This window comes from Parasteatoda tepidariorum, chromosome X2 (assembly GCF_043381705.1).
Source record: "Parasteatoda tepidariorum isolate YZ-2023 chromosome X2, CAS_Ptep_4.0, whole genome shotgun sequence".
NCBI classification, from domain to species: domain Eukaryota; kingdom Metazoa; phylum Arthropoda; class Arachnida; order Araneae; family Theridiidae; genus Parasteatoda; species Parasteatoda tepidariorum.
In genome coordinates, this window is record NC_092215.1 from 3,563,154 (window position 1) to 3,578,034 (window position 14,881).

Consider the following 14,881-nt stretch of genomic DNA (forward strand, 5'->3'; position numbering starts at 1 on the left):
TAAAAGACAGGTAACTTCATTATTTCATCTTAGAAACAAGACATTCGAATTCTCGATAATACATTAATTATATTAATATTTATTGGATAGTCCAGAAATGCTGTTTATCAAAGAAATTTTCTATTCGTGATTGCCGCAAACATAAATGAATCAGAATACATGTAATTGTCTTGCTTTTGGATCTGGGATGAATGAGACAGCCTATCTCATTCATCGTGTAGTATCTGTCATTTTGCTTGACTTCGTTGAGGTTAGCAGGCAATCTGGATGCTGTTAGGGGGAATCAAAGCATTTTGCTTGAATAAATAATGAAAATGAAACGGGCATCTTGCTCTAAACTATGTGTGGCATGAGTTTTGACTGCTGGTTGATGGTCAACATGGGAAAACGCTTGATAGAACTTGCTGTTGAAGCTGATGTTATAGGTGGATCTGTGATAAGATATTTGTTAAAGCTTTTATTTGTTTTGATGATTGTAATATGAGGCGTCGGATGTAAAGTGAGCGGCTATTGGTCTGTATTTTATATCTTTATTGCAGGTTTCAAAGTTAAATATCTGGTTAAAGTTAGTTGCATTACATTTTTTAACCTCGTCGAAGAAATCTGCATTTAATTTATGAATATTTGCATTTCTGATGAACCATCTGACACAGGTGATTTTTCTTAGTATTTTGTTTAGCATTGATTGAGCTTCTGCTTGAGGTATTTCAGTATGGTTGGCCAGGCAGGTGAGGCATATGTTAGAATTGGTCTGATCATCGATGTATAGAGCTGTTTTCTTAGTTTTTATGACATATTCTGGTTGTAAATGAGTGGTTGTATTACTATTGTTGCTGTATTTGCTTTTTTATATTTTTGATAAGGTCGTTCCAGATGAGCTTGCTATTTATTATGAGGCCGAAGTAGTTTACCTTTTTGACTCTGGGTATTTGGATATTGAACATTTTGGTTTGCACTGTGGTAATATTTTTATTCTGCTTTTTTGTATAATTAGGATTTGAGATTTATCTGCGTTTACTGCTATTTTCCATTTAACACACCAGTTTTCGATTTCGTGTATTTGTTCCAGTAATTAATGCTATATTTGGATTTCTTGATTAGAATACATGTAATCAGAATCAAAATCGTTCGTCATTAATTTTTTTTTATTGAGGTTATTGCTATAGTGACTAGTTTGCTCCAACTTTTATAAAATCTTGCCTACCACTTTTTTTAAATTTTAATCTATGACAGCTGTATAGGTTTTTTTTTTATCATAGAGCCCCTGAATTAGACAAGCCGACTTATCATTTATTGTTGGAGCAAAGAGCTAACATAAGCACAGCGAATAAATATTTTCAAGTGGTAGTTTATTAATTGTAATTCCTGGTTTAATAAGTTCGATTTAGTAGATTTTAATCCACCACTATTTCTTAACAATGCGTAGGCTTATATAATTCAACACTTTATAGTACTTATTCAGAGATGCCAAATTGCTCCGGACCGCAAATATATATTTTAAAATGGCAGTTTCATACCTGCCAACTTTCACTCCTTCCGAGAATGGATTTTCAGAGCGGTTATAAAACAATAAATGAAAATCAATTTGATTCAAAAATATATGTATATTTTGATCCCATTGAAATTCGCTTAAGCAAGGATAATTATGCTTTCATATATTTATTGTAATTATTTATATCTAGTGGTGGTCAGACTCATTTATAATTATCATTATAATTCAAAAAATTAATTGGAATAACCTGAGTATTGCAACCACTTTAAATATGAAAATAAAATCTTCCGGAAAATCCGGAAGAGTTGGCAGGTATGTAATTTATCAATTGTGATTCTTGGTTTAATAAATTCAATTTAGTAGATTTTTATCCACCGCTATTTCTAAATAATTCGTAGGCTTGTAGAATTCACCACTTTATAGTACTTAAGTCATGCTGTGCCTCTTTAAAAGCAAGCAAAAATAGTCAAATATTGGCAAAATTTACTTTGTAGTTTCTTACCTTTTTTTTAATTATTTTGGCGTGTCCGGAGCAGTTGGCATCTCTGCTTATTACATGCTTTACATTTTTAAAAGCAAGCAAAGATTGTCAACTATTTGCGAAATTTACTTTGTAGTTATTTACCGTTTTTTAAATTATCTTTTCGAGTCCGGCGCAGTTGGCATCTCTGCAATAACAAAACGTTAACTTGCGAACTTGTTTGCTCCAATATTGCTTGATAGGTCAGCTCTGAGAATATAGGAGCCTTATTTTTTCATTTGGAAAAGTTGTCAGTATGAAATGTGTTCAAAGTGTCACCTCTATATTAATATAATACACTCATTCACCGTAGTACGATGCAATTACTTTTCCTTCAGGTATTGCATATACTGATTACTTTTGAATTACAAGTATTAGCCAGATAAGTTGCAGATATGTTGAAGCTTAAATGCTTTACAACTTTTTTTATAACAGTATTTTTAAATCATTATAAATTCTTGTATCACTATGAATTAAATCACTATAACAGTAGTCCAGAATGGGTTAGAAAAAAAGATACTTCTTTCAGAAGAAATAGGTCAATTTTACGTAAGACTCACAAGCAAATTTTATTAAACTTCAATAAATCAATAGAATTTAGAACTCAAATAAATAATGAGTAACTAAGTAATTGATAGTGATCAGCAACTATTGCATCCAAAAAATTTGACTCATTCGCTGTAGAACGATGTAATTACTTTCCATTCAGGTTTTGCATAGACTGATGACTTTGAATTATGGCAACTGGTGGGTGCATAGACTTAAATCCTTTCCGTTATGCATTCATTAAACTGCGGTGAGTCTTTCAGACCTTTTGGATTTAGAAAACATACTCTCTAATCATCACACGCTGATAGAAACCGGAAAGAGGACGAAAACAGTTTTCTACATATGTTGCCAATTATAAAAAGAATTATTCTTGCAAAAGAAAATTTCCCCGCTGAAGACTTACATCACTATTAGTGGAATCAACTTTTTAAACAAAAGCTGCATAGGAATATTTAATCATTTTGTTTTTAACATTATTTTTTGAGAAAAATTGTGCAGTATTGAAAAGAAATTTTTTATTTAAATAAAGTAAATTGTGTAATAAAGTAAATAAAAGTTATTGAAATAAAGTAGAATATTTCCAGTAAGAATTTTTTTTAAAAAAAACATAATTTAATCGAAGTTAAAATAAATTTGCAAAAAAGTGGCTATTTAATGAAAAGGACTTATCGATATCGGTAACCGATTCAATAGGTTTGAGGAATAGGGCCTACTAAATTATTAGAGTCTACCGGCCACTAACTGAAAACTTAAATTTTCTAGTCTATCTTCAGGCTTCAGCTTAATGTGTTTCAGGGCTCTGTGAAATGGTTCAAAAGGGGGTGCAAAATGAGAGAATATACAGAGTATAACAAAACTTATGTTCATAACTATAAAGGTTAATTGAACTTGCTAAAGCAAACAGATTTTATTACGCATTGTGGGGTAGGAAAGCAAAGACCGTTCCATGAGAGACAGGCAGCTTGGAGAATATACGGAAAAAGACAAAGAATTTTTATTCTTGAAACTTTTACAACGAATGATCAACTAAGTTATCTGAAATTGCAATTCATGCTTCACATCAGCTACGGAGAAAGCCACGTAGACGTTGGAAGATTCTTGTCATTTAACTAACATTTGCAGCTGAGACGCTAATTCGGAAGAGATAGTTTTCCATTGCTTTCATAGCTGACCCTTAAAAAATGTGTTTCAAATGTCTTCAGCGTTCCATCAGTACAGAAGTTCTACAAACAAATATATCTGTTTGAGAATTTTATCCTGACATATCACTAAACGTTAAAATGGTAGCTTAAAAATATTTATGCTAGAGTTGCAGTCGACGGAACAAACCACGTAGACGTTGGAAGATTCTTGTCATTTAACTAGTATTTGCAGCTGAGACGCTAATTCGAGAGATTTATATTGCTCTCCTAGCTGACCCTTAAGAAATGTGTTTTGGGTGTCTTCAGCGCTCCATCAATACAGAAGTTTTTCAAATAAGTCTTTTCTGTATGAGAATTTTACCCTGATATATCACTAAATGGTGGTTTCAAAATATTTATGGTAGCATTAACGCTAGTTTCTTAGTTTAAATTAAAATGACTTTGGTCATCTCTAAATATGAGTAATTAAACGTGTAAATGATGCGTTGCAGTGCTTAAGAGGTGGCTAAATTGTAAATTAACTTGTCTACTTTTATTATTATTTCCCTATCACTTCAAGTATTTTGAACAAACGTTGTGGAAAATTGGCACTAATTGGCAACTACTTTATTTTTTATTAAAATACATTTTTATTTATAATTATCATTTTCTTTTTCTTGAATAATAAAACACAGCTTGTAAAATTTTTTAAGCTATAGTAATTTCATAATTAGGTTAGCTTTTCTAATTAAAATTTCTTGAAGTTTCAAATATTTAGTCAAATAATAGAAGTTTTTTATTTCTTTGATGATTCATCATTTTTTAATTAGTAACTGATTCTCTATTTAGAAATCCATGACAACATCTTTAGTGATTGACAACATCTTCAAGTTTTTAAACTAACCCATATCAATCAATATTCAAATCATAAAACTCAACTCTTAAAAGTTTATTAACAAATGGTTAGAAACCAATCACAGAAATGAAATGGGAAGAAGTATAAACATGTTTAAAATGATATTTTAAACATTCAACAACAAATTTTAACATTTTTCATAGTTTTCAAAAAAGGATATTGTTTTGACAAGCAAAAATTATTAAATAGATATAGCTCTTCTTTAGAAACTTTTAAAAAATAAAAGAAAAAAATAGTTTTTAAGAGTGGATAGTTAAAAAAATTCCAATCACATGCTAACATATGTAATTAAATAAAGTATCTTAAAATTTATATGTGACCGGCAAAAAGCAGTATGCATTTAAGCTTAATGTATTAAAAAAAGGGCTAAATTATTTTAGGTTAATAAATTTAAAACAAGTATTTTGGTACAAGGATTTTAAACTTATGTAATAGTTAATACTTATTTTATCCGTAACGAAACTGTCCATTTTAAACAGAAAAAAAATATTATACTTACGTAGAGCAAATTACTTACATATATTTTTTATATAACAGTGTACATTGAGGCGACAAATGTCATGGTATAGCAATATGCAAATATACAGATGGCAGTATTATCACTTATAAAATCTATATATATGGGTAGTGCACTGGTAGGACATTGATTTGTGTTATTCATCTGAGAATATTTCTGATGTAATTATGACAGCAAGACGAGAATTAACAAACTTTGAACAAGAAATGGTAGTTGGAGCTAGGGAACATTAAGAAATTGTGAGAGAATTCAATATTCTTTGATCTACAGTGTCAATAGTGGGCCGAGAGTACCTAATTTCAGTCATAACCTCCCACCATGAACAACGTAGTGGCCGACCATCTGCACTGAATGACGCAGAGATGCCAACTTGCTCCGGACAGCAAATATATATTTTAAAGTGATAGTTTATCAATTGTGTTTCTTGGTATAATGAATTCAATTTTGTAAACTTTTATCCACCACTATTTCTAAATAATTCGTAGGCTTATATCATTCACCACTTTGCAGCACTTACGTCATGCTATACGTTTTAAAAAGCAAGCAAAAGTAGTCAAATATTGGCAAAATTTACTTTGTAGTTTCTTACCGTTTTTTTAATTAGTTTGGCGTGTCCGGAGCAGTTGGCATCTCTGATGATGGTCGTAACAGATAATTAACATTGCATAAAATAACCGCAAGCAACAAAGCAGGTCATGAAATGGACGCGTACGTTGTTATTTAGCTTCAATGGCATTTAGAAGCAGAACACCAACTCGAATGCCTTTACTAACTACATCACATCACTGGACCCTAGACGACTGGAAAACTGAGTCACGATTCATGGGATAAACAATCACACCAGAAAGGTTTCACGTAGTTTTTTATAAGTAGTCTGCGCAGGCTATTAAAAAAGTAAACCAGTTGTGAACCCAAATTCCATTTTAAAAGTAAATGAGAGAAATTTATCACATACATTTGAGATTTGAATCTGTTGCGGTAGACAAGAAAATATGACAGACCAATCAAATTCATAAATTACAAACATTTTTAGACATATATTTGCTACCATTTTCTTATTTTTACCAGATTTTCTGTTACATGACTCTTTCGTAAACTGATTTAGCTTCATAGTGGTCTGATCGGACTACCTATAAGAAACCGTGTAGAGGCTTTCAGTTATGGGAGGCGTTGGATAGACTGAGTCCAATTGCTGGAAATGGTTATGCTCAGCTACTTAGGGACCAAAACAGTGATGGAATTTTTATGGGTAACAATGCTCCTTGTCACCGGGTCTTGATGGTTCACGATTGGTTTGAAGAACATTCGGACAATTCTTGTGAGTAATTTGACTACCTATAGGTAGACCGACATGCATCCCATCGAACATTTATGGGACAAAATTGAGTGGTCAGTTCGAGCGCAAAATCCTGTGCCCGCAACACTATTACGACACCTATTGAGGCTGCATTGCTGAATATTCCTGCAAACTCCCTACTACTTGTTGAGTCCATGCCATGTCTAGTTTCTGCACTTCGTGGAGCTAGATGAGAGCCTATACGATTTTAAGAGGTTCCCATGACTTTTGTCACCTCAGAGTAATTGAAAGTTTATTACGCATACTTATCTTATTGCTCTTTCTAGACATTATTTTTATAAAACTTGTAATTTATTACAATTGAAAGTCTTATAGTTAAATTGTGATAAACGACAAAAAAAATTAAAAATGGCTATCATACCTTTCAACTATTATGAAACTTTTGCAGTTTCAAAAATTTTTTTCAAAGTGGTAGTAAAGATAAAGATAAATATTTTAATAAATCAGAATTAAATGAATATTTTCCACAACTTATTTCTAAAGAATATAATAAAGGTTAGCCAAATGGTCATATTTTTAATTCTAATAAAAATTTTATAAAAATTCAATTTGTTTCAAAAATTTCTAATTAAGTTCACTATAGCGGGAAAAAGATTTCCTTGAAATTTCAAATGTTGGATGGTATTGATGGTAATAGTAAATTTGTGATTAAGTGTAGGGGATAGCATTTTGTTTCCGCTACCACGACGTTTTCTAGAAGTTATTTTAGGTTAACATAACATCTTGAGTAAGAAGATCTCGTTCTTTACGTATTTGATTTTAACTAAAAATTGTGCACAAAATTTAACTGTAATTGGAAAGCAATGTTTTTTTTTTCTTTATACTTCTAAATAAGGCCAACAAATGCTGTACAAAAAAATTTTGTTTCATTATGAAATCTGTTAAAAATGTTTCAATATTGGAACTAATAGTTAGCGATGGACGGAGATGAAATTATAATGTTTATTATTGTAGGTGTATTATTTTACAAGTGAAATATATTACAGCTGCTAACTTTTACTCTTTTTGTGAAAATATTTTTAGCAATACTTTAATTTTTAGTATTGTAAAATATAAGCTCTAAAAATAAATTCTTAGTTAATAAATTTAAATTATTACAATTATTATACCATTAAAGTGAAGCTTAAGCCAGGAAAACTACACCACATAAATACTTCCTACAGATAAATTACCCATTTCCGTCTCGGAAAACTTCCAGGGAAATAAAAATTCTTATAAAATTACCGCACTGTAATGACAATGGTAAAAAACAGAATAATAATAATTCTGGTTAATAAAAATAAAATATACGGTATTTAAATCATTCGATTAGTAATTTTTTCGTTCATATGGTAATGGTTTACCGGAAATTATAGTTTTCCAAATAATAGCTCTTATTACTTCCCATTTAGTGAAAAATACAAAACTGATAATTAAATTTAAACAGAATAGATGGTTTTTATGCTATGTTCTAAGATATAATGATAAAATTACAAAATTTTGCCACATTTACCCTATTTTATCACATATTATAAAACCTTATTTTATTGTACATAATCATTGTTCAAAATCATTACCGAAGCACTTCAGTAAAACCACCGAGATTTTTCGTATCCCCATGGAGCATGGTAATTTACCATATTCAGGTAGTTTTGACCATACTTTTTCTTTCGGTGCTTGAAGACTGCAAATTAGCAAAGGTTCAAGCTGCACCCTAGATTAGAAATTAAAATATGTATTTAATTTTGTTTCCTCGAGTTAAATAACTACTAATCATGTTTAGCATGATTCAAAATGTATATCAAGCTCTAAGCCCAGATGTCTATGATATTGAAAGGTAAACTGATAGTTAAACTTTGATTTTTTTTTTTTCATATTCTGACGCATTTTGCACTCCTGAGAAAGCAAATACAACTTCAGATGGTACATTCTTGGTGAATAGAAGTGCTTCAGGGCAACGCAATATTTTAGCCATAAATAGTAATAATTTTTTTTCCTTCAAGATAGCTTTTCCTAAGTTTTGCTTAGTTTTTATTTATGTCTTATAAGAGCGATAAATTGTCTTAAATAAAATAAAACTTTAATTATTATCTCATAAAATATTGATTTTCGCCATATTTATGACTAGAACATCCGTTGTAAAATTCTTTCGGCAACAATTTTAAGAGCATTTTCTATTAGTTACGAGCAGTTTAATTTTTTACACATATTATTTTGCATTCATAGAATTAATCTCAATTTGCAATTTCTTCGAATAAATAAGAGCAAAATATTTTCAATTCTTCACTCGTAATGATTAGTTTTAAAAGTGATTTAATTTTTTTCTTATAACATTATTACGCTTAAGGAATTTGCTTTTACATAATAAAACATTTTCACATGGATATTACTTACGCTAGTGAACTTTTAGTTAAAAATAAAGTAAAATTAATTTTTAAACCAAAAGTTTTCCAAATCTGCAGAAGATTTAAATGAATGACTAGATACCTTCTGCATGATTTTATGTATTTTCGTTAAAAAAAAATAATAATAATACCAAATAAAAAAAGTGAGGTTTCTGGTGGTAATCCAAAATATATAAATAAGTGTGGAATAAATGATTAAAACAACTATACATTTTTTGTCAATTTGGGCAGAAGTTAAAAACTTCTCTCCGCATAGTTTGATATTGTTATTTTATTCAATCTCGGAATGATTCAGATTAAATTCATAAAATTAAAAATTAATGGTGTAGGTTGCTTAGATGAACGCTAAATTTGGTTCGAGTGATTTTTTTCACTACGAAGCATGAATAATTTTAATTTATATATAAAATGTCCCTCTGTTTCATTTAACTCATTGCAAGGTTCTTAAATTGCTGTCGAAATAAACAAAGATTTTATATTGTATTCTCCAGTGGTCGGAAGTAGAGCGTTACAAGTAGCGAAACTACTGTAGTCGCTACTTTTTTCGTAGTTTGTAGTGTAATATGCTACCTAAAAAAATTCGATTTCTGGAAACTACTTAATGTTAATTTGGTAAAGAAAATAGTTTCAAACACAACTAATTTTTCGAATCTGATTGGTATAAATCTTTGATGGTCTGTCAACGGACGTAATGAGAATGACCCAGTAGCCGAGAGTTAACAAGAATCACGTACTAATATTTAAATTAGCCATTAGGATAATAGCTAATTTATCCTTTTAGCTACACCTTCAAATGCGAATTACTATTATTTCAGTGGTTGGGAATAAATTTTCTCCGCAATTTTCGACGTACTTCATATCTAGTAAAAGAGTAAAAAAATAAAGAATAAAAGAGTATTAAACCCTTTGCAAAATCGCAAACTTTTGATAATTTCCAAGTATTTCTCAAATTAAAATTAGCTGAATTTAAAAGTTAAGGGAGCTAATTCACGAAAAATGGTTTAAAATAACAAACTAACTCATGTAAAAATGAATAAATATATCTTAATTGAATATCCCTTTAAGACCTGATGCAATTCAAAAGTAGGGGAGAGTGGGGTCAATTGTAACAGGGTACGATTGTAACAGAACAAAAATTTCGAGTATCGGGTTCTAGATTTGGTTCCTAGGTGACTCACAAGGTGTATTTAATAAATCTACATGTACACCCCTGCTGGCAACCATTTTATTGTACTTTTGAACGCGTTACATCACAAAAGATATTTTCACGCTACGTAAGTACTTTTTTTGGTATTAGAATATTATATTGTAACGAAGTAATTTTGTTTAAACAAAAAAAATTATTAACCGAATATGTAAGTGGACACTTTAATTAACATTTCAAAAAAAAGAAGATTAGCTTTGTTAATTAACTAGCATTGTTTCTAACAAATGAAGCTGAAATGGCGTCTTGGGGGCGATTGTAACTATAAGTAAAGGGACGATTGTAACAGCTGAAAATAAATAATCGTTTGTTTACAGACCATTACTTAACTCTTTAAGAACCACCAATAGTTTCCTATATCATTTATATTATGTTGCATGTGCATTATTTTATTTGTCACCTTTCACAGCATAAATTAAAATTTTTAACCCCTTAAAGTTAAAAGTGTAACCCTTTAGGTGTCTGCTCATTATTACTTTTACTCCTAAAATATCACTACTATTTGGATCAATAAAAAGTATATCACAACTATGATAATATGTATAATTAACTATGTTTTAGTTAAATTTATGAACTGTCACATATGACCCCGTAAGTGGGGACAATTGTAACAAGTGCACGACTGTCAAAAATTGCTAATAACTAATATAATAGCATTACAAATAAGGTTTTTTTTTTCTCTAGTAGAGGATAATCTACTTTACTCGTCTGTCGATTAATAATAATGGATTTTTTGTTAGTTAAAAATAGTTGAGTAAAAAATGTTACAATTGACCCCACTTTCCCCTACTTATTTTTTTCTTATATATAAATAGCTCAAGGCTTAAAAAGTGCTAGAAAAGTTATTTTGATATGAACCTAAGGTATTAAAGATAATCCATGCGCACCAGAGATGTCAACTACCCCGGGGTTTCTGCAAAATATTTTAAAAAACTGTTGATCGGTATATAGCTAAAATTTGATTTTCGGTTAATTTCACCAACTATATAAAAGGCTCAGCTCGAACCAAGTGCAGGCCTAAAAGTGATTCAGAAAAGAGAGAAAAATAATAGTGGAACCTTTTCAATAATACAGTCAAACCCCGTTAGGGTGAACCCTCAAGGGACCAAAATTTCGGTTCACTATAACCAACCGGGAGTTCACTATATCCTTACTGCAAATAATTTTAACTTATTTTTCCGAACTGCTCCCTTTTATTACCCATTATTTCAATAAATGACCATGAAAAAGAAATGCAAAAATGATTAAACAATATGTAGTAACAAAAAATGTAGTAACTTATATTTTTTATTATTCTTCGTCTTGCGTACAAAAAATTTAGGGATGGCCTTTATTTAGAGATGGGAAACTGAGATAGAAGAAGCAAACAAGAAAAAATGCTTATAGCTACATTCCTCTCATTACATTGTTTTAAAAATCAGTATATGTGTTAAAAACAGAATGCCATTTTCCTTGCCAGAGGACATACTAGATGGCGCCACTGGATATAGAACTCTAAGAACGACAATTTTTTAAGAGTAGTTGTGTTACTGGCGAACGAGAGAGCGTGTTGCTTTATGTAGTGTTGCTTCGTTAATATACACCTGTTAACCATTCTTGAGTATGAGTCTGATATTCCTGTTGATATTTACAGACTCTAATGAACTTGTGAGAATTAAAACAAAAATCATTATGCGAGAAGACAATGAAAACTTTAAAGTTCCAATTATTTTACCATCTGATCATCATGTTGTTAAGAGCCTTATTTTACACAGACTAGAGTACAATCTAGAGCACATTCTAGAGTACAATCTTTAATGGTAGCTCTGAGAGAAGATTACTGGATATTAAAAGCTAGAAGAACTGTAAAAAAGGTAATGAAAACCTGCATAACTTGTCAACGATTTAATGTGAAAAGACCTGAAATACCAGAAGGAATACTCCCAGTGGATAGAGTAAAAAATGCCTCAATTTCTTAAGTTATAGGAGTGGATGTTGCTGGACCATTGCTTACGAAAGACAACAAGAAAGTGTGGATCGCAATTTTCACCTGGGCGATTTATAGGGCAATACACTTAGAACTATTGACATCACTTTCAACAGATAATTTCATACTTGCCCTAAGAAGATTTGTCGCACGTAGAGGACGTCCGTCAATTATCTACTCCAACAATGGGACTAATTTTATTGTAACTAACAACTCTCTGAAGAATATCAACCTAGAAAGACTAAAGACAACCTTTTCTCCAATTTTATGGAGATTCCTACCTCCGACTGCTCCATGATGAGGAGGATTTTTTGAGAGGTTAATAGGACTTTTGAAAAGAATTTTGAGGAAGGTCCTAGGTCATACATCCTTGAATTACCCGGAAAATGAAACTGTTTTGTGTGATTGTGAACGCCAACTCAATTCAAGACCTTTAACATATGTTAGCGATGATCCTGATGATTTATGTCCTTTAACACCTGATTTATTCCTGGAAGACACTAGCACTAATAGTACTACGAACTTGGATAGATTAAAGCTTACTGACAAGACGGAATTAAACAAAAGACTTGTGTATAGAAGAAGACTGATGACAGATTTACGAGCAAGATTCCGTAGTGAATATCTGAGTCACCTACATCATAGACTGACAGTTCGAAAACCAACATACCATCCTAAAGTTGGAGATATCTTCTTGATTTGGAATGATAATCTCAAAAGAATACATTGGCCCTTGGGAAGAATACTCTCAGTTTACACAAGTAAAGATGGACTGATCAGAAGAGCCAAAATTAAGACCAAATCAGGAATTCTGATCAGACAAATTCAAAATCTCTGCCCATTAGAAATGGACGAGGAGAATCTCAACAGCGAAGACCAGCTGCCAGAGACTTCCAAAGATGAGCCAGAAGGACCATCATCGGACATTCCTGATTCCACTCCTGCTACTACCAGAGTTGGACGTGTTGTTCGCCCATCCTCCAGATTTGGACAATGAAGTATTGAGATTCGGTTCAACATGCCCCAAAACTCAAAAAGGGGAGTGTTAAAAACAGAATACCATTTTCCGTGCCAGAGGACATACTAGATGGCGCCACTGGATATAGAACTCTAAGAACGACAATATTTTAAGAGTTGTTGTGTTACTGGCGAACGAGAGAGCGTGTTGTTTTATGTAGTGTTGTTTCGTTAATATACACCTTTTAACCATTCTTGAGTATGTGGTCATTTCTTCTAAGACTTATTCAGGTACGAACCGCCCGGGTAGAAGAACAAGGTAAGAAATCTTTTATTGATACCTTTTCTATTGAAGTAGAAAAAGAATTAAGTTTTCTTTTTTGACATGTATTTGATGCAGAAATTTCAAAATTACCAAAAAACGAAGGAAAAAAATCAGTCGAAGAAAGAAAAAAGTTCATAATAACCGATTTCCTCTCTTCTTTTGGTTCACTATATCCACAAAAAATAATATTATATGTGTATAGCAAGACACAGGAGTGATCATTTCGTTCACTATATCCGGGAGTTCACTTATAGCGGGGTTTGTCTGTATAATGTGTTTTGGAGGAGTAAATCCATTCTTCACAATAAACTATCCTTTGCTATGAAATATTTCATGGGGATGACGCAGTGCTATGAACGTATCGTATCCGTTATAAAACCTTGGTAATCATGTATATTTTATTCATCCCAAAAATTTGATAAAAATGATATTTCTTTACTACCAATTTTCACTCTTTTCCGTCTTGATTTATACGAACTTTCAGCCCAGCTGTAGCAACGAAGTGCCGTTTTGCATAAATCTTTGAATTATTTAGAAATAATGGTAGGTATAAACTCTTTAAATCGAAATTACTAAAATAAGAAACATTCTTTAAAAAATAAATTTTGCTACCACTAGAAAATGTGTATCCGCTCCCTCCAGCAAGTTGGCATCTCTGACGCACTAAAATACATCATTAAATTTAAGATCTAATTTTATATTTGTAATAATAGATATTTGCATAGATATTAATAGATATTTTGACACAGATTAAACTTTTTGAAAAGGAATATATTACCTCTATGCACTTATTGGGTTACCTAAACTGGCACAATCAAGCAGACTCATACCTGCCAACTTTCACTCTTTCCGAGAATGGATTTTCAGAGTGGTTGTAAAACAATAAATGAAAAACAATTTGACTCAAAAATATATTTATATTTTGATCCCGTTGAAATTCGCTTGCGCAAGGATTAATATGCTTTCATATATTTATTATAATGATTTATATGTAGTGGTGGTCAAACTCATTTATAATTATCATTATAATTCAAAAAGCTAATTGGAATAACCTGAGTATTGCTACCACTTTAAATATGAAAATAAAATCTTCCGGAAAATCCGGAAGAGTTGGCAGGTATGCAGACTGCTTCTTAACCGCTTCCCTTATCAATTTTTTTGGGGGGGAAAATGCTGAAAACATACCTGCCAACTTTTAATCCCTTCCATTATAATTTTTCCCAGTGGTAGTAAAATGGAATTAAAACTTCAATTATGTGCACAAAAATACGTTGTATTTGAAATACTATCAGCAGTCAACCATGATAGTAACGCTTATTAACATATATGCTTAATCTTTTTAAGAATAGTGGTGATCAAAATCATTTAAAAATTATGTTTATAAAAGAAAATATAGTATCTATTTACTACCACTTTAAATATAAAAATAAAATTTTACGCCAAATGCGTAAAAGTTGGCAGGTATGTGAAAATCAACATAATTTTTATTTCATTAATAAATTCAGGGAACTAAAATTAAACCTACTTCACAAGTTTTAAGTTGAAATTTTAAATTTTTCAATGTATAAAAAAC

The 14,881-nt window shown here is 31.1% G+C and overlaps 1 protein-coding gene across 1 annotated transcript; it reads left to right on the top strand.

Annotated features, from left to right (window-relative positions):
- The first annotated feature begins 340 nt into the window (after nucleotides 1–340).
- Nucleotides 341–13,023, top strand: LOC122268912 (uncharacterized). The gene is made up of 2 exons (XM_071188306.1): nucleotides 341–475; nucleotides 12,379–13,023. The coding sequence occupies exons 1-2, from the start codon at nucleotides 341–343 to the stop codon at nucleotides 13,021–13,023; spliced, it is 780 nt and encodes a 259-aa protein (XP_071044407.1).
- The last annotated feature ends 1,858 nt before the right edge of the window (nucleotides 13,024–14,881 follow it).

Bases quoted from the DNA above. Each gene is read 5' to 3' on its own strand.
- LOC122268912 (XM_071188306.1), top strand. From the start codon at position 341: ATGTGTGGCATGAGTTTTGACTGCTGGTTGATGGTCAACATGGGAAAA. The intron at 476-12,378 runs GTAATATGAGGC...ATTTTGAGGAAG, and splicing joins TTTTATTTGTTTTGATGATT to GTCCTAGGTCATACATCCTT.